The sequence below is a fragment of the Polypterus senegalus genome, chromosome 7 (genome assembly GCF_016835505.1).
Source record: "Polypterus senegalus isolate Bchr_013 chromosome 7, ASM1683550v1, whole genome shotgun sequence".
NCBI lineage: Eukaryota > Metazoa > Chordata > Cladistia > Polypteriformes > Polypteridae > Polypterus > Polypterus senegalus.
Genome location: NC_053160.1, coordinates 185,552,632 through 185,575,851, shown reverse-complemented (window position 1 = coordinate 185,575,851; position 23,220 = coordinate 185,552,632). Strand labels below are relative to the sequence as shown.

The 23,220-nt window shown below is 39.5% G+C and overlaps 1 protein-coding gene across 1 annotated transcript in view; it reads right to left on the bottom strand.

The window, feature by feature from the left end:
* znf462 (zinc finger protein 462) overlaps window positions 1-23,220 on the bottom strand; it is a 146,881-nt gene that overhangs the window by 40,176 nt on the left and 83,485 nt on the right. The window contains 2 exon segments of the mRNA XM_039759718.1: window positions 1,850-1,987; window positions 9,147-14,653. Of these exon segments, the coding sequence (XP_039615652.1) occupies window positions 1,850-1,987; window positions 9,147-14,653 (5,645 nt within the window).

Below are 23,220 nucleotides of genomic sequence, written 5' to 3'. Positions count from 1 at the left end.
TAATTGACAGATGCTTTCCTAGCCCTCAGAGACACTGAAAACACCATTGCAAATTACTCCAGACTAGTTCAATTCCTCCTTTCCCATTGACTTCAATGCATTTTGCAGATTTTGGTGAAGTTTGCCAACATTTCATGTTTTTTTGGAAGAAATAAGTGGATAGGACTGGTGAGCTTTGTTGGGCTGAATGGCCTGTTCTCGTATAGAGTGTTCTTATGTTCTAATTTCCATGAAGTGAACTCCATAGTTCATCTATCATCACTACATGAAATATATGAGACATGCAACAATATCTGGAAAACAGACATTTGGACAGAATTGTAGACTTAATCCCTGATTGTACTACTCTACAAGAAAAGATGATCCAAAAACAATTATAATCCACAATGTTGGGGCAAACATAGTAGCCCCAAGAAAGAGCAACCTACAATTCAAATAATGACACAGGTCTTCAGGCTAAGCACACACAGAATGCACAAGGCCTGCTTGACTAAGCTGATAATAGAGATACAGTCTTGAGATAAGTAATACTAAAACAGAACATTTAAAAACATGCAAAAGCAGCAACAATAATCTCAGCAATTAAGAAATTCAGCTAACAGGCAAGCCACTGAAAAGAGTGGACTGGTTCATGTACTTAGGAGCACACTTTACAAGCGATGAACTGACAAGATAGAGCACAGTAAAAGAAATAATGTGAATACTAAATTCTATATGCACTACGTTTTACATGTACCGATTGCCTTGTATGGCTGTTGAGACACTCACAGAAAAGGTAAATGACAAGCTAATTGCATGTAAAATGACTGCACTATGATGTATAGAGAAAATGCGCAATATAGAGATCAGAGAGTGCCTGGGAGTGAAGACAACACTGACAGACATTGACATGACAAAAGAGACACATATTGAGGATAAGTGACCGACATATTAGAAAGAGGGTCTTACAAAACAGGTTGGGTGGTTGTAAGCCACAAGGTTGTTCGAAAGCTAAGTGGATAAATACTGTATTAAAAAATAGATAGATAGATAGATAGATAGATAGATAGATAGATAGATAGATAGATAGATAGATAGATTGATTTACTCTGTCGTCCACTGCAAAGAGAACAATAGTCTATTCCATAAGGACATTGGGGATATTCTTATTCAATACTTACAACGCTATGCAGTTTTTAGATATCATGATGCAGTTTACAATTTTATCAGGAGTGTTTAAATTGGTACAATGGGGTCTCAGATACATAGTTTCTGAAGTTGCTGGAACAGTTTTAACTAGTCATTTTCTAAAATCATTTTTAATGATACTTGCCAAATGCCCACAATCCAGGTAGTGAAGGGATTAAACCAAGCTGAAATATGAAGTAGCTTCATGGGATTAGAGATTTGATATCTAGGATGGCATTTAGGGAAACTGACAATTCACAGGACAAACAACTAAATGAAGTAGTTAGTTAATTTCTGGTATGAGGGTTATGAGCTATAAGGAGAGATTGAAGTAGTTGAACTTTTTCAGTTGGAGCAAATGAAGATTAAGAGGTGACATGACTGAAGTTTTTAAAATTATGAAAGGAATTAGTATAGTGGATCCCAGATGTTACTTTAAAACACATTCTTCATCAAGAACATAGGAACGTGGTTGGAAAGGTGTTATGAGAAGATTTTGTGCAAATGTTAGAATAAATGACCAAGTAATGTGGTGGAATGAAGGGCTTTAGGGGCCTTCAAATCTCGACATGATGTTATTTTGGACAAACTAGGTGAACAGGATGGATGAGCTTATTGGGCTGAATGGCCTGTTCTCCTTACAGTTTCTCTAATGTTCCTTTAGAGAAAAGGATCAGCTTACTTTGACATGGCCGGCTTTGACCTCGCCATACTGAACATGCTTTCGAAGATGGTTGCATATAGCTCTCAGGGTGGGGTGCACCTCAATGCAAAAGTTACAGCGGTAACCGATAGGAGTTTTTTCAGTTTGGTTGTCAACCTGCAGGTAAAGAAGACAAACACAGAAAATTTTTACTTAAATAAGCATTACCTCCTAGTAATTATAAAACAACTGGATCTTCTTTAAAAACAGTTACTGTTAAAAAAAAAAAAAAAAAGATCATTTATATCTCATAGCAAATTCCTCATATCTGTAAAATATGTGCACTAACTGTACCATATACAAGCATAAGGCTTAAAAAACGTGTATTAAAAAATAAATAAAACTGCTCCTTCTTTTCCTATTCTGACAGGCAATAATGCTGCAAAAAGTAGATCAACATCATAGTTTGGCCAATATGAATATTTATTCCAAAATATTGCAAGCACATATGATGTCTGGATGGGTGAGATTCCTGAAGGTATTGTATGATGGGCATCCCTTTAATTCTAATTTGATGCTAATACACAAAATTCACTTATTGAATGATGGAAATAAGACTGACACGCATTTAACAAAATCAATTCTGAAGGAAGGAACATCAAAGAATTTGTATGAACCTGAATAGGACTTCACAGAGACACACTTTTGATGACAGCGGTTTATTGCACCTTTACAGGACATGGAATTGTTTGCTTTAAAAATTATTCACCACTTAAATGGAAAACTAGCTAGTGATAATTGAACTAATTAATGCCTGGAGCAGGATAACAGAAACCTGCCTTCCGTAGCAGTTTAATAGCTTGCATGTTGCTATGATCTGTGAACATAATTGTTGTTCTCTCTTTATCTTAAACTAAACTTACTTAACTTGTTCAAACATAAAAATCATATAAATTAAAAGCTAGCCTCTTTGTAGAGAAAGACAAGTAAAAGCATGAAAAAAAGGCATGAAATTTTACAGCAAACAGAGACAAGGCTGAACTTGGTAAGGATTTTATACATTGAAAAGAAAATAAACTTGAAACTTCAACAAAAAGAAAACATACATTCATTTAGATTAATATTAACATTGGTTTAATTAATTCATTTAATTAAATTGAGAGTTTGGAAGTCTGTTCGATGGAAACAGAATGAAAACCCTATAATATAAGGCTGCTACAATCCAACTGAAAGAACAAATCAGTCCGAACAAACTTCACTACAATCATTTTCCATGGGCTTCCTTAGGCTGTTCTTGCTGAAACAATCAGAATTAAAATCTGTTTAGAATTCACCAAGGTCTTACATGAATCTGATTATATTTACATTTAGTGCAGAGTTAGCAATCAATTTTTGGAGTTGAATTATTTTATCGTTGTACGTGTTGTTTTACATGGGTGTAGCAGCCAAGCTGTTTACAGCAAAGGGTGACTGGAAGCCCAAGGTGCATGGTGTCATCTCACTCTTCAACACCTGAATTTTTCAACATAAAGTGGAGACTCAATTAATTAAAACAAATAAATTACAATAGAAAAAAAAGATTTAAATACGACTTTGATCTAGAGTTATTTCTGGTTTTTGAATTTGGGCTATATTTTTGCGTTGGTGTTTTGGGAAACTTTTGTTTTTCTCCATGCAGCAGTTCTAGCTATGAATGACAATTTTGTTGTCTCATTCCTTAAACTTACTAGAAGTATATGCTATTCACAGTATTTTACTTTAAGCTCAATGTCAAATCTCTAGACCTATCCTAGTATGGCTACGACAATCAATCCAGCAGCCAAGTGGACAAACATAACCAACATGTAAAGGGTGTTTTAAAGCAACCACTTGTTTGTCAAGCTAGAAAAGTGTGAATTTTGTCTAGATAAGAGTTTGTTTCTTGGCTATTGGCTATTACTAGAGGATGGTTATGGACAAGTCTAAAAATAATATTAACAGAAAAGATCATAATCTCTATATATAAAATTGAAAGGATTTTTTTGTCATGCTAAAACTCTCGCACCCCTGGCCTCTGAAGCTTGATCTTAGTCTCAATCGACAGTTTATGCCATGACACATAAAACATGGTTTCCTTGTTTTCATAATTGTGATGTGCATTTCCTTTTAGGATATGCACGTCTGTGTGCACCACTGTGGTGCTCGCCCCATGTATGGATGACTGATAACAGCGCTTGACCAACACAAAGTGGGCTTCAAGTCTCTTACATGGGACAACCTCACATATACTGTACTTAACACAGGAAGTATAACCACGACACAAACCGGAACCCTCAAATGCAAGTGTGGCCTAGAGTGGCTGTGACTGAAGCCTTAACCCTGCCACGCAGCACAGATAGGCAAGGCCACCAGTGCTCACCCCACATGGCTGACATGTCAGGTATGGTCGAACGATGATACTACAGGTCAGACACAAAACCAACTTCGCCAACTGGAGACCCTCATAGGGATCTCGGTGGACTGACCAGGACTTCTTGCTGTCCCGGCAGCTGCCTGCATTGCACACTCTGCTGTGCATTCAGGCCACACACTAATCAAAGTACGAAATGCGCCAACAAGTGCTGATAGCGACCTGCACTACACAAGAATGCCAATCCTCTTTGTTGCTCACGAGACCACAATAAAACAGGATAAACCCTCATTTTATCTATAGCTCATGGAGAAGATGTTTTTTTAGAATGTGCTAAAAACAGACCAAAATAAAAAGATGCTTTTCCGTGAGTAAAATTAATTACACATATTTATTTTTTTGGTTAGTAGACATTTATTCAAATCCACTGTGGAACAAATCAGTAATAATTTTAGGATCTGATGCCATGATTTTAACAGTTTTTTGCTTTAAAGGAATCAACTTGAAATGGCTTTGATAACGTTACCACATAATGCTATTAGTCATGTGCTGTAATCTGGAGCTCTGCATCATACTAAAGGCCCCCCCCTCCCCGGCCCACCCATACTATAGGTGCTTTCCTTGGTTCATACACCCAAGCATTTACAAACAGAGGACAAGTTGCAGAAGAATACAAACTACAGCCACAGAGAAACGTTATACACCTTCCACAGCTTCACAAAGTGCTTCCTCCCGATGTCATTATAAAACACAGCACTACTGCCTTTTTCTTTCATTTTTCATCACACTCTTTCATTGCTTCCATTCCAGTTCATCTGAGGATTGGAGGAACTTTATTGTTGGCATTCCTTGGAGCCTCTAGAGATAACTTGTCCATGACATGGTGCCTACGAGTTCAAAGTTCATATTCAACTTTATCATTCTATTCGCAGACTTCATCCCTTTCAAATCCCTTTTATTTGAGGGCCGGAGGTCCGTCAGTCCCACTAGTTAATGAATAAAAAAATGAATACGACGCAACTAAAAATAATTTGAATCATACCCTGGCTTAAACATAACACTAGTGGGAGTGAATTTGGGTAAGTGAGCGAATGTGCACTGTGATAAGACTGGTGTTGGTTCCAGGTTTGCTTAATGCCTTTTGCCAATGGATGGATACCTGAATGGGCCTATTTGACTTAGGCCAAGTGAAGGCCCTCATGAAAAAATAAACTGGCTTGTCTTTAAAGTCGCTCTCTCTAATGGTCATAAGACTAATAACTCGGATATAAATGATATTGTTAGCAAATCAGCGAGGGGAAAAGCAACAATAAGATAATAATAAGAAAAATAATTATTATTCCTTATGTCAGTTTGAATCCAATAAACGCCAGTCCGTTAGGCCCCAGAGTGAAGCCCTTAACCTGCAATTGCTTTGTTCCTGGGTATGATATTAATCTACATTAAGACCAACAAGCAGGTCCTCCCAACTTGCAGGGAAACCTTGATGGTTGGTGGCAAGATTGGCACTTCCATTGCACGGCTGCACTCAGATGTCAATCCGGGTGGTTTGCCGTGTGGTGGGTGCGGCAACGCACTGTAATCAGCGTATGCTACCAACCTGTCCTCTCCTCTCTTATGTCTTACCCTAGATGTGTTTTCTCTTGTATTTAGACCGAGTCATATACACTGACCTAAAGGATTATTAGGAACACCTGTTCAATTTCTCATTAATGCAATTATCTAAACAACCAATCACATGGCAGTTGCTTCAATGCATTTAGGGGTGTGGTCGTGGTCAAGACAATCTCCTGAACTCCAAACTGAATGTCAGAATGGCAAAGAAAGGTGATTTAAGCAATTTGGAGCGTGGCATGGTTGTTGGTGCCAGACGGGCCGGTCTGAGTATTTCACAATCATTTCTAGGGTTTACAAAGAATGGTGTGAAAAGGGAAAAACATCCAGTATTCGGCAGTCCTGTGGGCAAAAATGCTTTGTTGATGCTAGAGGTCAGAGGAGAATGGGCCGACTGATTCAAGCTGATAGAAGAGCAACTTTGACTGAAATAACCACTCGTTACAACCGAGGTATGCAGCAAAGCATTTGTGAAGCCACAACACGCACAACCTTGAGGCGGATGGGCTACAACAGCAGAAGACCCCACCGGGTACCACTCATCTCCACTACAAATAGGAAAAAGAGGCTACAATTTGCACGAGCTCACCAAAATTGGACAGTTGAAGACTTGAAAAATGTTGCCTGGTCTGACGAGTCTCGATTTCTGTTGAGACATTCAAATGGTGGAGTCAGAATTTGGCGTAAACAGAATGAGAGCATGGATCCATCATGCCTTGTTACCACAGGCTGGTGGTGGTGGTGTAATGGTGTGAGGGATGTTTTCTTGGCACACTTTATAGGCCCCTTAGTGCCAATTGGGCATTGTTTAAATGCCACGGGCTACCTGAGCATTGTTTCTGACCATGTCCATCCCTCCATGACCACCATGTACCCATCCTCTGATGGCTACTTCCAGCAGGATAATGCACCATGTCACAAAGCTCGAATCATTTCAGATTGGTTTCTTGAACATGACAATGAGTTCACTGTACTAAAATGGCCCCCACAGTCACCAGATCTCAACCCAATAGAGCATCTTTGGGATGTGGTGGAACGGGAGCTTCGTGCCCTGGATGTGCATCCCACAAATCTCCATCAACTGCAAGATGCTATCCTATCAATATGGGCCAACATTTCTAAAGAATGCTTTCAGCACCTTGTTGAATCAATGCCACGTAGAATTAAGGCAGTTCTGAAGGCGAAAGGGGGTCAAACACCGGATTAGTATGGTGGTCCTAATAATCCTTTAGGTGAGTGTAGTTTTGACTATATATTGGTTGGCTAAAATGGAATCTTACGTCAAGACAATACTGATGACTATAACATTATTGTTAGCAGATCTACAGAATTGCTCAAGTACACCTCACTACTAAGAATGTTTATAGTGCAGTTTGGATAAATCAGCAAATCCAGTGCAACAGCTTTCAAACAACTTTAGTGTAGACAGTAAACTAATGACTGTGATTTTTGTTATCAACTGTGGGAAGGAAGACATCAAGAGATTTCCCAATTATTGTACAGCATGTTTTAGTGCAAGGAAGAATATTTTAGACAAATTTAAATAATTATGCAAATAAAAATAAATGTATTGTGAAATGTGACACTAAATTAGTAATAATATTATTTGGGAGCATAAATAATTACATTTGTCACAAAAAAAATGTTTTTGTTGCTTATTTATTTATATACTCATTCACTTTTTAATTTCAATGACCCAGCATGCAACATGATACACGCCTTGAAATAAAAGCCCATCAAAGTTGAGAGGGTGGGCTCTAGCAAGTTCATCTTTTTAAAATCGGTGAATCGACAGTAGCAGGGACGTAAACTTTCACATTTACGGCAGATACTTAGTCGCTGACTGCCAAGAGGATGTGGAGTTCAGAACGTCTTGAATTAAAATGGCCACTTTGTGCAGTAAACTTTTTAACAATCACAACTTTGAATACATGCTTCACCAGCGATATACCGATCAAAAAAAGAGTAATTGCTACATCCTGTACTCTCAGGTTTTGAGAGGTGAAAAAACACATTTCATTTCAAGGTGTATTTCACATTCTGGTGCCACCAAAATAAGCAAATGAAGAAATAATCAAATAAATAAAGAAATAAGCAACAAAATATTTTTAGAAAGTTGATTCTGTTCATCTGGACATAGTTGGTTTTTTTCCCCCGATACGTTTCATCACTCATCCAAGTGACTTCCTCAGTCTCAGTTGACTGCAGGTTTTTCCAACCTTATAAACTGTACCTTGGCCTACCTAATGGCCGAATATAATATAGTTTACACAGTTAAGTGCCAAGAGGATTGCCATAAATCATACATCGGGAAAACCAAACAACCACTGGCGAAGCGGATGGCACAACACAGAAGAGATACCTCGTCAGGCCAATACTCTCAGTCTGTTTACATCTCCTTCAGTGATGAAGATGTGCACATCCTGGACAGGGAGGAATGCTGGTTTGAGCGAGGAGTCAAAGAGGCTATTTACATGAAAAAGAAACAACCATCTCTGAACCAAGGAGGGAGCCTAAGGGTACATCTTTCACCATCTTACAATGTGGTGATTGCAGCCATTCCCCAGCTCTCTGTGAATGGTAATCATGGCCATTGATCAATGGACAATTTGCATATCATTGACCACATGGCCCATTGTTAGTCAATGGTGCTAGTTCAGTCATTAGGCCAAGGTACTGTTTACAAGGTTGGAGAAACCTGCAGTCAACGGAGACTGAGGAAGTCACTTGGATGAGTGATGAAACGTATCGGGGGAAAAAAAAAACTATGCCCAGATGAACAGAATCAACTTTCTAGAATTTCCTTACCTGGATTAATGAGCATGCATCAAGACAAGCAAGAAAATATGTATTTTGTGACACTTATTTTATTATAATTTACTTATTCTCACAAGATGCAGGGGACAGAAAGATATGGAAGAAGATGATCTGCTGTGGCAACCCCTAACGGAAGCACCCGAAAGAAGAAGAAGAAAGAAGAAGAGTTATTCTCACACGTCACACTATACATTATTTGCACATTTATTTATCAATAGTATTTGCTTGTTATTAATGAGTGCAAAGCATGTATAGACTATTATGTGTTTCCCCCAGATCTACTTATTGTGTAGTGTGTTATCTACTCCACTAATACAGTGAAGATTTTGGATTGTATTTGAAGTACTATAAAAAAAAACAAAAAAACAACTCAAAGAAAAATTTGGTGAATAGGTTTAACAAACTTTGCTGGGCTGAGTTTCTTTTGTCAAAATGAATTCTCACGTCCTCACATTCTAAATACAAATAAACATTTGAGTTAAGCACATAACATTTTTTTTTCCATAGAATTCATACCTTTTCGACTTTTCCATCCCCAGGTTCACATCCTTTTTGCCGACTCAGAAGCTGTTTCCTCCGTTCTTGCCGCTTGGCCCTCTTCTGGAACTCCTCGTTGTGGTTGGTCAGATGAACACTCAGCTCCGATATGCTCAGAATCCTAACGTCACAGTGGGCACACTGAAAGTGGTCCCCACTGGACCTCGTTGGACTAGGCAATGTCATAAAATCCCGCTTCAAGTCTTTACTATGGTGTTCCGTATAGTGCATACAGAGGAGCTCAGCTGTGTTAAACGACAATTTAAAGCACTTGATGCATTTGTAAGGAAGCCTTTCAATGTCTTTTTCCTGTTCAGTCTCAGGTTGCTCTTGAGGAGGCTTCTCTTTAACTTCGGGAGTGGGTTCGGGTGCCCTGGCATAGACCACCGTGAAATAGCGCCCTAATTTGCTGGAATGCTGCCTTTTTGGGAAAACACCAGGGTGCCGTTTGATGTAGTGAGAGACGATACTCTTCTTGCTGAAAGCCTGGAAAGGACACAAAGAGCATTTCCTCCTCTCAACTGCTATTCTTAGCTCTTCGCTCAAGGCTGGACCTTCAGTTTGAGAACTTATAGGGACAACAACTTTGTGAGGCTTTTCTGTGACGGTCTTCGAGGCTGCAAGACAGTGAGTGTAGTAAGCATCGATGTCATGCCGCTTCTGGTAATGTGCTGCTAGCCCCTTGCGTATTGGGTTCGTGTACGAGCAGAGAGCACACTTGAAGACATTGTTCTTACCCTCAGGCTGTGCTCGAACATTGTTGTGCTTGATGCGATAGTGACGTGCAATCCCCTTCCGAGTGGAGCAGAAATACTTGCACAGTTGGCATCTAAATACAGTGTGCGATTCACATTTTTCACCCGGGTACTGGGAAAATGAAGGAAGGATTTCAGTCACTTCCTGAATGTCATCCATAGTGGATGAATTGCTTTCCACGAGTAGCTCTTTAGTCACAGAGTAATTTGTTAGAGAGGGATTAAACATGTCAGATGCTGGCTGATTGTGGTACTTCTCATAATGAATCTTCAGCTTTTCTAACGTTCCATGGGTGTACGGACACATCTTGCATCTATAAGCGCCATACCCTTGCCTCTGAGATTTACATTTTTCATCGCCATCATTTAACTCGAACACCTGCTCGACATCATCAGCAAAATCTTCTGCCGTCACTTTGACTAAAGGATGACGCTTCTGGTAGTGTGTCAGCACGCCATGGATGCGTGAGTTGACGTAAGGGCAGTGTCTACATTTGTAAACTGAACTGGGGTTAATGTCAGCTTCTTGGGCAAAATCAGCTGCCTTAACTTTCATACCGGGATGCTTCTTGCCGTAATGGGTCAACAGGCCATGCAAGCTGTTGTATTCAGACAAGCAGACAGTACACTGATAGGGGTTGGAGGATATCGAGCTACTAGCAAAAGAAAACTGGGTGGCCATTTCAGGAGAGCCTACTGAAATTTCTAACGGCTCCTCGTCTTGGTCTGAGGGCTGCCTGTGAAACGGACTGGCCACTATGATTTCAGTGTCCACTTTTTGATGGTGTGATTTTTGCTTTTCTGAAGTGCTGTTACCTTTGATGATATCTAGCAGCACAGATTCATCTCCATTGATGGCCCAAGGATGAACTGTTTGATAATGATTTGTGATATCCCAAATGGAGCATGCCTCAAAGGCACAATCTCGGCATTGATAATGATTGCTTTCAGAGTTTGCTACTTGTTGAGAAGAAGTATTAGTAGCGGTGGTACTAGGAGTAGGGGTAGTAGTAGTGGCAGCAGCAGTAATAGTATCTGGGCCTGCCCACAATTTTGTAGCCATATAGGTATAATCAACGTTATGCTCCGGGTGTCGTCTTTGGTAATGCATTAGCAATCCGTTTGGTTCTGCATGAGAATAGATGCACCACTCACAGTGATATCCTGCCTCTAGAATACCATCTTGATAACCCCAGTGTAAAATGGTAGAGGCAGTAGCCTTCATGGTCGGATGGTCTTTCTTGAGATGTTTTTTCAGCGCATAAACGTACGGAGACATATAGGAGCAGTGTCTGCATTTCAAGGACCTCAGTGGTCGATTTTTCTCCCCATCGGAGTTGTTGGCCGTGGCAGACATGTTGTTCAACTGACTCATCTGTGCACGCTCACGCTGGCTTCTAACAACAGCCGTGTGCCGTCGCACAAGATCTGCATTAGCTTTCACATCCCTGTGCTTCTTCTGATAATGAATCAACACGCCTTTCACAGTGCGGTTCCCATATTCGCAGTGCTGACAGAAGAACATCATCTCCCCTTCTCCTTTGTCTCCACCGGGTCGAGAATGGGAAGAACCGGCTCCGTCAAGGCCACTATTGTTAAACTGCTGAAGAAATTGCTTTGGTGGGGCAATTTGGAGTTCTTCCATAAGTTTTAGAAGACCTGGAGTTGGAGGTGCGTGCTTAATGTATTTTGCGGTTACTTTTATTTCCGGGTGTCTCTTTTGGTAATGAACAAGCACCCCCACTACTGATCTATTACTATAAACACAGTGTTTGCAGTAATAAATCTCTTCCTTAATTTCAGGAGGAGCTACACTGCTTGTTTTAGGAGGAGATGGGGCACTCACCTCAAATACTTGATTGGAGTTAGCCTGAGAGCGATCTACCGAAACTACGCGCATTGTTTTCTGGATCCTGAAATAGGAAGCTTTTTGTTCTGGATGCTTCTTCTGATAGTGTACCAAAACAGAGTGCATGTTTGGACTAGCAAAAGAGCAGACGTCACAGTCATAAACTACAACATTATTTACAGCATTGTCTTTCTGAGAGTCCGTATCCATAATTGAATCTGCCTTCGGGAAGCTCTTGTTTACAGGACTGGTCTGGGATGTGCTACGTGCTATGGGTGTGGACGTTCCAAAGCTTTTGGGGGCAGAGTTTAAAATTTCTCTCAGCGTTTGTGATTCACTGCTCATGGGCAAAGGCTGATCAACCACATAGCTGGAAAAGATCATAGCATTATTGATCTTCACCGTAGGGTGCATTCTTTGGTAGTGAGGCATTAAACTTCGAACATTTGGGCTAGTGTACAAGCAGAATCGACATCTGTATATCAGATCTGGCTGGTTGAAATTTAGGACGTTAATAGCTTCAGGATGGTGTTCAGCATAGTGTTGGTTAAGGTCATCGAAAGTCGTGTATTCGACGTAGCACTCAAGGCAACGATATACAGCGCTGTGATCATTCGGATCCAAGATGTATCTAAAACTAAATTTTATGTAAGGATGCATTCGCTGGTAGTGTGTGCTTACACTGCGGGCTGATTTGTTACTGTAGTCACAGTGCTTGCAATGAAACAGTGCTCCAGAATCATCAGTAAAGTCAAGATTATCTTGAAAAGCATCCCGACTATTCTGGCTGCTCTGATCGTGTGAATCTTTGGACTCGGGTGGAATGATGTAATCATCCTCATTATCATCTTCATCAGACACAGTTAGTGAAACAGCAGCCATGCTGTTAGGGATGTATTTCTGCTGGAGATGGTGATTCGATTTTACCAACATGTCATCATTTTGAGGGTCCTCGGATTCTCTGAAATACATCCGGTGCCTAGGGTAGTTGTAGCTCTGGTTCTTCATTAACTGCTCAGCTTGCGTCTCTTCCTTCTCTTCATCCATTTCAACTTCAACAACATTTTCTTCCTCCTCTTCTTCCTCATCCTCAATGTCTTCCAGGTTAATTACTGCATCCTCCTGCTGTTTGTTTTGGCTAATCTTGCTCTGGAGATTGTTGGCAATTTCATCTATCCGTGTACGCTTTTTGACTGGCGATAGATCCAAGGGTAAATCATTAATGGATTTCCGTGCAGTCTTTGAAAGCAAGTGCTTTTTGGATGAGAAGCCCAAAATTGAGGTTTGCGTTTTCTGCACATAGTTAGGAGAGGTATAGGTTTCTGGCTCAGAGTCTTGCTGTTCATTTGAGGGGCCCTCGTAACTTGGCACTTGCATATTGTCACAGTATGAATGCTTGTGTTGCTGATGAACACGAAGACCTTTCAAGGTAGTTGTTGAAAAGCTGCACAACGAGCATCTGTGAGGATTTGGCTGGTTTATTTCAACTAGCATTCCTGATTTTTTGCCATTCATCTTGGGGTTGAGACTTCCTCCGTTGATCGGTTCCATGCTCTCGCTAAGAGAGCCCAGGCTTTCATTCTGCAAGCTCATGGTTTCCCACTCGGAAGATGTCCCAGTGTGACACTGTTTGTGAGTTCCTAATTTAAGGGGACTGGTGCAAATGAAAGGACATTCATCACATTTATAGACCGTTGTCTTCCCAGACAAATGGATGTTCTCTATATGACGAGAGATGCTTCGACGATGCATGGTGAGGAAAGAACAGAACGGGCACTGAAACCTGTTCATGTACCTTCGAAAAGGTATTCCCTTTGTTTCAAGCATTTTGGTATCTTCTTCTGACAACAATTGTTTTCCTGAAAGGTCTAGGGACAAAGAATTTGTGTGGTTTGAACCATCCATATCTCCAAGTTCCTCATCAGAGCTACTTCTAGAATCGTTCAACATGCTGTTGGTCTCAACATCAACAGTAGAGTTAAGCGAGTCCGACATTCCATAAGCAGATCTGTCTGGTAAAAGGGAAGAAGATCCACTGGATGTGGTTTTCATTTTTCCATGAGAATACTGAAAGGGTGGGAATTTAGAGGCATGTGAAGAAGGGGATCTTAAAAGAGAGTTCCCCGTTGAACCCCTGTAACTGGAAACATTGCTTTCATTGCTACTTAAATTTTTAGGCATATAACTGGAATTTGGAGTGCTTCTGTGAGAGGCTGGAGAGTCTGGTTTTGACGGGGGTGCGTTAACTCCTTCTTGTTGTTGCCGAAGGGAAGATATTATCTTTACCATGTTTCGGTGTTTCTTCATCATATGGTCACACCATCTCTCTCTCCGTAAGGTTTGATAGCCACACCACTCACAAGAGAAATTTCCCCGTGATTTGGTCAGTGGTTTGACCATCGACTCCAGAATGCTACGCTCAACCACTTCCTCCGGCAGATCAGTGCAAGACTCCTGCAGGGGTAAAGAAACAGATGAAGGATCGGAGATGGCCTCATTGACAGACACAGGGGCTTCAATCAAGTTGCTTTTGTGGTACATCTTCTGATGTTTCAAAATTCGTGCCCTTCTCGGAGATTTGTAGGTACAGTATTGACAAGAGAAAACCTTCCCAAATCCATCGTGCAACAGGATGCTGTAGTTTGACTGCTTGCCGGAAGGTGAAACAGGACCATTCCCACCACTGTGCATAGAGCCTCCAACAAATCCATGGACTTTTCTTGTATGTTCACTAAGAAGGGTTTTGGATCTGAAGTAACGAACACAGAACTTGCACTGAAAAAACTGGCTTGCTGACTTGGAAGGCTGGCTCGTCGACTGGTTATAAAGCATTTGGTTGGAACTGCTGTAATGCCCAGGGCTGGACTGGTAGGGGAGTAGTCCTAAAATAAAGCAAAAGAAAAGAAGAGCTTTAGACTCAAATTCAACAGATTAACATTGTACTAAATAAACAAGTTAACAAATAAAAACAAAAATAGTCCACTACATAAACTAAATAAATGTAAACGCAAATTTCTCATGTGGAAAATTAAGTACACCCCACGATATTTACCATTACCTCAAATACTCCAAAATGCTTACAATTAGAATCAAACAAATGATTCAAACATCGCTAGAGAGAATCTTGGAGGAACATGATTTATTTACACCTCAGACAGTTACGTTTGCTCTGTTATTGAACTATTACCACACCGAGATTGACAGAGCTCTCTGAGGTTTTTTCAAAGAACGATACAGATGCCTATGACTCTGAGAGGTGATTAAGAAGATCTCCAAACAATTATAAATCAAACATTTTAATGTCCAGAAGATCATCTACAAGTAAAGATGATTGCAAGCAACTGCCAACTTGTCCAGGCCAGGCCACCCCATCAACAAGTTCAGGCAGAATAGAATGTAAGATGCTGGAAGGAGTCTCTAAGAAGTCAAGACTTTCATCACAGGGCCTTCAGGGAGCACGTGCCATTGTTAATGTCAACGTGCACAAGTGTGCCATTAGATCAAGGCTGTATAAATTACATCTACAGTTGTGCTTGAAAGTTTGTGAACCCTTTAGATTTTTCTATATTTCTGCATAAATATGACCTAAAACATCATCAGATTTTCACTCAAGTCCTAGAAGTAGATAAAGAGAAACCAGTTAAACAAATGAGACAAAAATATTATACTTGGGTCATTTATTTATTGAGGAAAATGATTGAATATTACATATCTGTGAGTGGCAAAAGTTGTAAACCTCACGGATGATCAGTTAGTTTGAAGGTGACATTCAAGTCAGGTGTTTTCAATCAATGGGATGCCAATCAGGTGTGAGTGGGCACCCTGTGTTATTTAAAGAACAGGATCTATCAAAGTCTGCTCTTCACAACACTTTTGTGGAAGTGTATCATGGCACGAACAAAGGAGATTTCTGAGGACCTCACAAAAAGAGTTGCTGATGCTCATCAGGCTGGAAAAGGTTACCAAACCATCTCTAAAGAGTTTGGACTCCACCAATCCACAGTCAGACAGATTGTGTACAAATGGAGAAAATTCAAAACCACCGTTACCCTCCCCAGGAGTGGTCGACCAACAAAGATCACTCCAAGAGCAAGGCGTGCAACAGTCAGCGAGGTCACAAAGGACCCCAGGGTAACTTCTAAGGAACTGAAGGCCTCTCTCACATTGGCTAATGTTCATGTTCATGAGTCCACCATCAGGAGAACACTGAACAACAATGGTGTGCATGGCAGGGTTGCAAGGAGAAAGCCACTGCTCTCCAAAAAGAATTGCTGCTCATCTGCAGTTTGCTAAAGATCACGTTGACAAACCAGAAGGCTATTGGAAGAATGTTTTGTGGTCGGATGAGACCAAAATAGAACTTTTTGGTTTAAATGAAAAGCGTTATGTTTGGAGAAAGGAAAACACTGCATTCCAGCATAAGAACCTCATCCCATCTGAGAAACATGGTGGTGGTAGTATCATGGTATGGGCCTGTTTTGCTGCATCTGGGCCAGGACGACTTGCCTTCATTGATGGAACAATGAATTCTGAATTATATCAGAGAATTTTAAAGGAAAATGTCAGGACATCTGTCCATGAACTGAATCTCAAGAGAAGGTGGGTCATGCAGCAAGACAACGACCCTAAGCGCACAAGTCGTTCTACCAAAGAATGGTTAACGAAGAATAAAGTTAATGTTTAGGAATGGCCAAGTCAAAGTCCTGATCTTAATCCAATGGAAATGTTGTGGAAGGACCTGAAGCGAGCAGTTCATGTGAGGAAACCCACCAATATCCCAGAGTTGAAGCTGTTCTGTACGGAGGAATGGGCTCAAATTCCTCCAAGCCAGTGTGCAGGAATGATCAAAAGTTACCGGAAACATTTAGTTGCAGTTATTGCTGCAAAGGGGGGTCACATCAGATACTGAAAGCAAAGGGTCACATACTTTTGCCACTCACAAATATGTAATATTCGATCATTTTCCTTAATAAATAAATGACCAAGTATAATATTCTTGTCTCATTTGTTTAACTGGTTTCTCTTTATTTTTAGGATTTGAGTGAAAATCTGATGATGTTTTAGGTCATATTTATGCAGAAATATAGAAAAAACTAAAGGGTTCACAAACTTTCAAGCACAACTGTACATGGGAGGTATTTGAAGAATAAAAAACAAGGAACATCAGGGCTTGAGTAAAGTTTGGCCATAAACACCTAGGCAAAGACTAGGACTCCTGGAACAATGCACTCTGCATAGATGAGGCAAATACAGCATTATATGGTAACAGTGCCAGAAGACAACGAAAGACCACATTGACCAAAAGAACCTGGTAACAACTGTAACGTACAGTGGTGGAAATGTTCTAGTTTGGCGCTGCATTTCTATCTCAGGGCCAGGGGCAGTTCACCACCATAGAATCCACTAGGAATTCTTCATTGTACTATAATAATATTAATTTTGACAACACATTTTGATTTAGTTTTCATATATTGCATTTTAGTTTTAGTCACATCTTAATTTAATTATTGTTAATTTTAGTCTGGAAAAAGTAAATTGGTTTTAGTCGACTAAAATTAGTCAAACAGTCAAAATCAGATGGACATCATATTTCACATACTGTATAAATATGCACAGAATAAAATATACCTCTAAATTATGCTAACATACACACTAATGAGCCAAACTACATGTAGTGATTATTGAATATAAAATTAAGAATAGCTGTAGAAAGGATTTACTCCAAACGATCTTAATCAGATAAAGGCAGCCCTCACAGTTTTGTGGCCCTCAACATGCCTTAGTTATTCCGCTATAAGATTTTACCCAAAAAATGTATATGACTGAAGTGTTTTTACTACCTTCTTCACATTTGAGAGGTTATGCTCATAAACATTTAGTTTTCCCACAAAAACCAAACACCACAAATTCAGAGTTTGCATATTCGTACTCAGCAGTGAAGCAATGCTGATTTGCCATACTGTAAATGTACGTATCACATTAATTGGGAGATGAGCCTCAAGCACTGAAATCCTAAATACATTTTATGTTAGTATTAACAAATGGAGCAGCTCATCTCATCAAATAGCCAACAACAACAACATTTATTTCTATAGCACATTTTCATACAAATTATGGAGCTCAAAGTGCTTTACTGGATAGATAGATAGATAGATAGATAGGATACTTTATTAATCCCAAGGGGAAAAAAGACACAAGAAAAAAAGACAAAATAAATAAGAAATTAGAATTAGGGAACAATAATTAATATGGAATAAAATTAAGGTCCAATGGCCAGGGAGGACCAAAAAAAAAAACACTCCAGACAGCTGGAGAAAAAAAATAAAATCTGCAGGGGTTCAGAGGCCACGAGACCACCCAGCCCCCTCTAGGCATTCTACCTAACATAAATGACCTCACAATCTGTCCTCATTGTATTCAGGGTTCACGTAGACGAACTTGATAATGACGGTCATGTGGACTTCTGGCCTTTAATCCGTCAATGTAGGGGATCAGTGGAAGAGGGCGCCTAAACTAATAAATCTAATTTTCTGTTGCATCATGTGGACAGCATGTGTGTCATTTACCACAGGAAGAGATGGCACCAGAATGCACAGTGGGAAGCTGACAAGCTGGTAGAGGGAGTGTGATGGTACAATGTTCTGCTGGAAAACCCTGGGTCTAGGCACTCATGTGGATGTTAATTTGAAATATACAACCTTCAAGCCACTTGCCTCCATTTAATTAATTTAGTTGTCGTCACTGCCGCTGTGTCCATATGTGTAAGCGGATGCGTGCGAGGTGCCTTCACCCGCAACCCTGAACTGTATCCACCACTTACAAAATGGATGGATACGCGGACAAATGTGTAGATGTGCTAATTACAATCAAAGAATAAATGCAAAGCTTCCATTCCTTTTTCGGCACTGTGTAGGACACGGTGTTAAAAATGATTTAACCCCCCCCACCCCTGTCATTTCACATGCTGCAACAAATGCATGACGCTACAAGCTAAAGAATTACAACTCATATCTGAGGCTGAGTGCATCCGATTGCACCCTCAAAGCTGCAAAAAATCTGTTGAAGTAACTCATAAAATGATCAAACTGGCAATAACAAAAGCCTGTGTGTGTCTTCGTGTTGGCTTTTATTTTCTTCAATCATAAACACGTTTCCCCCAATCGCATGCTGAAATTCTCAAACACACAGCATTGCCAGACATGACTTCTGCTGTTTTTCTTTTCAACATGTTGATGCAGTGCTGTATCATCATCATTGTTCAGCCTTTTTCATATGTAGTCTTTTCTTACATATTATTGTGCCATCCAAAGTTATTCATACATTTGTGGTCACACAAGTGTGCAGTACCAATGTTACTACTGTTATGACATTCCTACTTGCAGCACACCTGAAATAAACCAACGCACTTGACACATTAGTATTAGCAGGGTGAAGGAGAGCCAGAAATAACGGTATTGGCTTTGGGCAAGTCAGCACCTAAATAACGTTACATACCTTGGCATGAATATCAGGATGGTGCGCATCTAGACCCAACTCAGGTTTGTGGTGTTCTTTCCTGTGAGCTTCATTCTACATGGCATACACTGGGTTTTAATTTTTCATCAGCGCTGTAATTAAACTTAGTCTGAATGGTTTCCTGATGGTGCCCAAACTAGTGTTAGCCAATTACAAGCGTGTATACAAGTTTTTAAAATTGCAACACTGCATTCATGCTTGTTATTTGTTGGCGGACCACCTCATGTTGAACAGAGATCTGTAAAGAGCTTCACATCGCTAATAGTCCAGTTGTCTTTAACATTTTCGTTTTGTTTAGTTTTCATCAACAATGATTTAAAAAAACATTCGTCTCTCATTGATGAGACAGGTGGACCTTGCAACATGACAATGACTCTAAACACAGTAGTAAATCCACCAAGGAAATGCTGAAATGACATAAATGGAGGGTTCTGGAATGGCTAATTCAAAGGCCTGAACTGAATCCTATTGAGATGCTCTGGGGGATTTGAAACGGGCTGTGCATGTAAGACACCACTCAGACGTTACACAGCTGAAAGAAGAGTGGGAAGAACTTTCTCCTACTCAGTGTTAGAGACTGGTAGACAATTCAAAGAAACAGCTACTTGTTCCACAGATGGAAGTTACACATCTGTTCATTTTGTTTGATTAATTATTACAAAATCAAATTTGCATTTTTTTCCCCAGTGACATCTCTTTGATCTACAGATATTGTTTAAAATTGAAGATCAAATCTTGGTATGTCTACAAATGTCAAAAAAATTTTCATGCAGTGTACGTACTTCGTCATGACTGCATATAATTATATATACACCAGTAACACCGCACTGCACGGAATACACTTGACTTGATCATTCCTAGTTTTCATCTTCTTTCTCTGTACGTTTACCATTCGTTTGCTCAGAAGTTGATGCGCTTGCTGCTTCCTGAGCAGCTCTTCTTTTCTCCACCCTAGCAGCCCGCTTCTTCTCTTCTTCCATCGACATCTTTTTGTGTTAAAACCGATTAAGTCAGTGTTTGTGTTGCAATTACTTAGTACGTTTTCCTTAATTTTTCACTTAAGCTGGCACTTAAGTCTTCAATCTGCCTCAAGAATGATTTACGATATGAAGAGGTTGGGGAAAGGACGGCGAAGGTGGTAGGGGTGAGATCAGCAGCCGTAGTGCCACACGGCCGCCCTGCTGCCCACTGTAGAGAGTTGATTCTACAATAAAATAAAATAAAAATAAAAAGAGGAATAACCTTGAAGGTCAATCATCACCCCGAAAGTGGACAGTAAACGTCACATAGTATATGTGTACCAAATTTCAGGTCAATAGTTCAAACAGTTTGCGAGCTACAGGTCATTTGAAATCCTGGGGAGACAACCAGACAGCCACGGTAGCATATTATATAAGAAGACATATACACACATGTGCACATCAGGTCGGCTCTCCTTGTCTGCAAGTATATGGTTCCTGCAAAAATACCATGGATGCTCAGTACTTGTATAAAACCATAAAGGTGTTCGCATGCACAAATCAAACACAAGGGCTGATACAGCGGGCCTGAAGATTAGCTGGGCTTGGGTACACCATGCTTCAGCTGTACCTGCCTAGAAAATTCTGGATTTTGCTTTTTTCAATCCATTTTAAACCACAGTGGGTCAAAACTGTGGATGTGGAAATCCACAAATAAGGTGGGGCGACTAAATACATCATCATACAAGTGTCTTACGATTGTTTTACTTTTGTTAATGTTTTAATAAAAATATTACTATGTGGAGTTTTTAGAACAGTTATTGTTTTGAACCCGACACAAGACTTGGGAAACAGTTTGAATTTCCCGAGATACCAATTTAAACTTTCATACATAATTTACCAGTACATTTATAGGATACTTTATGTGTGTGCAGTGCGCTACTGACGGTCATCCCACAATCTGAAACGTGAAATTAAAATCTGCCAACCATCAGTACTGATGCCAGCTACTGTATGAACTTATAATTGGATTATCCCGGCCTGTTCTTTAACCTCCAATAACCAGATCAACTAGGCCCGTTTCTAATTTGATTATAGAGTAGGAGTTAACTTTAATTCTTGTAATATTTCAAATATTTTTTGCAGTAGTTATCTGAATTCCTGAAATACCTAAAACTGTTATTTGTTTGGGTTTATCTGAGAGAGAAAGAACCATGTGTGTTATGGTTATTCTTTTTGTTCAAAATAAATTTTGCTGGAAAAAGTTCAGACACAGTGTTAAATGCTGCATTTCTTAATTAAGAACATAAGAACAATTGTGATGAGAGCAGACCATTCAGTCCAACAAGCTTGTCCATCCTATTCACCTAAATTCTCCAAAAATAACATTGACTTAAGATCTGAAGGTCCCTAAAGTCTCACTGTCCTCTACACTGAAATGGAGATCCCTGGATTTAAATTCATGGGATTCTAGCAGCAACACAGGCTCTCAGATCTTGCAGAGAATATGGTAGCACAGCCAGTTCTAATTTAATTTTAAACAGGTTTGGGATTTCTCCATTTGTTGAAGATTACATAGATTGTTAATCGACACAAAATGATGGGACTTCCTAATGCCTGATGTTACTTTGCTACCCCTCACGGACACAAAAAAACAGTCATTTTGTTCTGTTGGAAACCATTGTCTCATCTAAGTATGATCTGTTGTCCCATCACAGTGCTATTAAAACCAAATTTTGGAAGTTTTACATTTTTATACACATGTGGATGGACTTGTAGATGTTTGATTGATCTCTTGAATGGTTTCATGTATTTGATATGAATGAGCCCCTCTACAGAGTAGATTGTTGATTGACTTTTTGCTTAATGAATAATGAAAAAAGTAGAAACTTTCTCATGTCATTTGTTAGATTCCATTTGTCGCCTTTTTCAGTGCTAGTCAACAGTCAACTATGCTTATGTAAGAAGAAGAAAAAAACATAAGAAAAATAATCTAATTGAAAATTAAAAAATTTAGAAGAACATTAACATTAACCATTGATTTGATTAACAACTGTAGATTATAGTTGTCTGGAAGAAAAACACTCGGAACTGAAAAGTAAAAGCCATTCACATCTTGTGTGCCTAACAAATTCCATTTCCTCAAATACTTAAAAAAATTCTATGAACAATAAGTATCAGTTGCAAATACAACTCAGACACAAAGATCAAAATGACAAAAGAATACATTTCAGCACATAGGAGTGGTAACAGTAGTATTGTCACATATATAGAAGTTGTACTTGCATTTTGCAACTAGTCGGCACCATCCAGTGCCATTATTACCAAGTATATATTAAAATGTGTAACTTCATTCTATTTAAACTTGACCCCTACAGGGTCTGGTCTGTAATTTTCAGATGGGCTGCCTTGCTCATCTTCTAATCACTGTCCCTCACATCCTCTCCTCCTTGCTTCTTGCTGTATGTCTGGTCAGTCTACTGTCCTGTCAGTTGTTCATTTTGCCTCAACTTACCTTCTAAAGTTGAGCTCAGTGGGCCACTTGCAGTGTGCAGCCTTCAAACCCTTAAATATCCAGGGAGAACAGATCCAGCAAAATTAACAGAACCACTTATATTAACTTTACCCGTTTGTTGTCTGGTTCAAATCTTGTAATCGATATTTAACCCACTTCCAATTGTCCAAATGACTTGAAATTTTGCACACATACTCACTTCCGATGACAATACATGAATCAATAATCAGTTTCACTAACTGATCAATTAATCCATGTTAATTAAGAAATGAAATTTTCATATGAAGAACAGTTGAAAGATTTTACCAATAGACGGTGTTAGTAACAGATAGAAATATTAAAGGAAGTGTTAAAATATTGATTACAAAATTATACTAAAAAGTTTATAGTATATATATATATATATATATATATATATATATATATAATCCTTTTAAAACCACGCTCATATTAAGTTAAA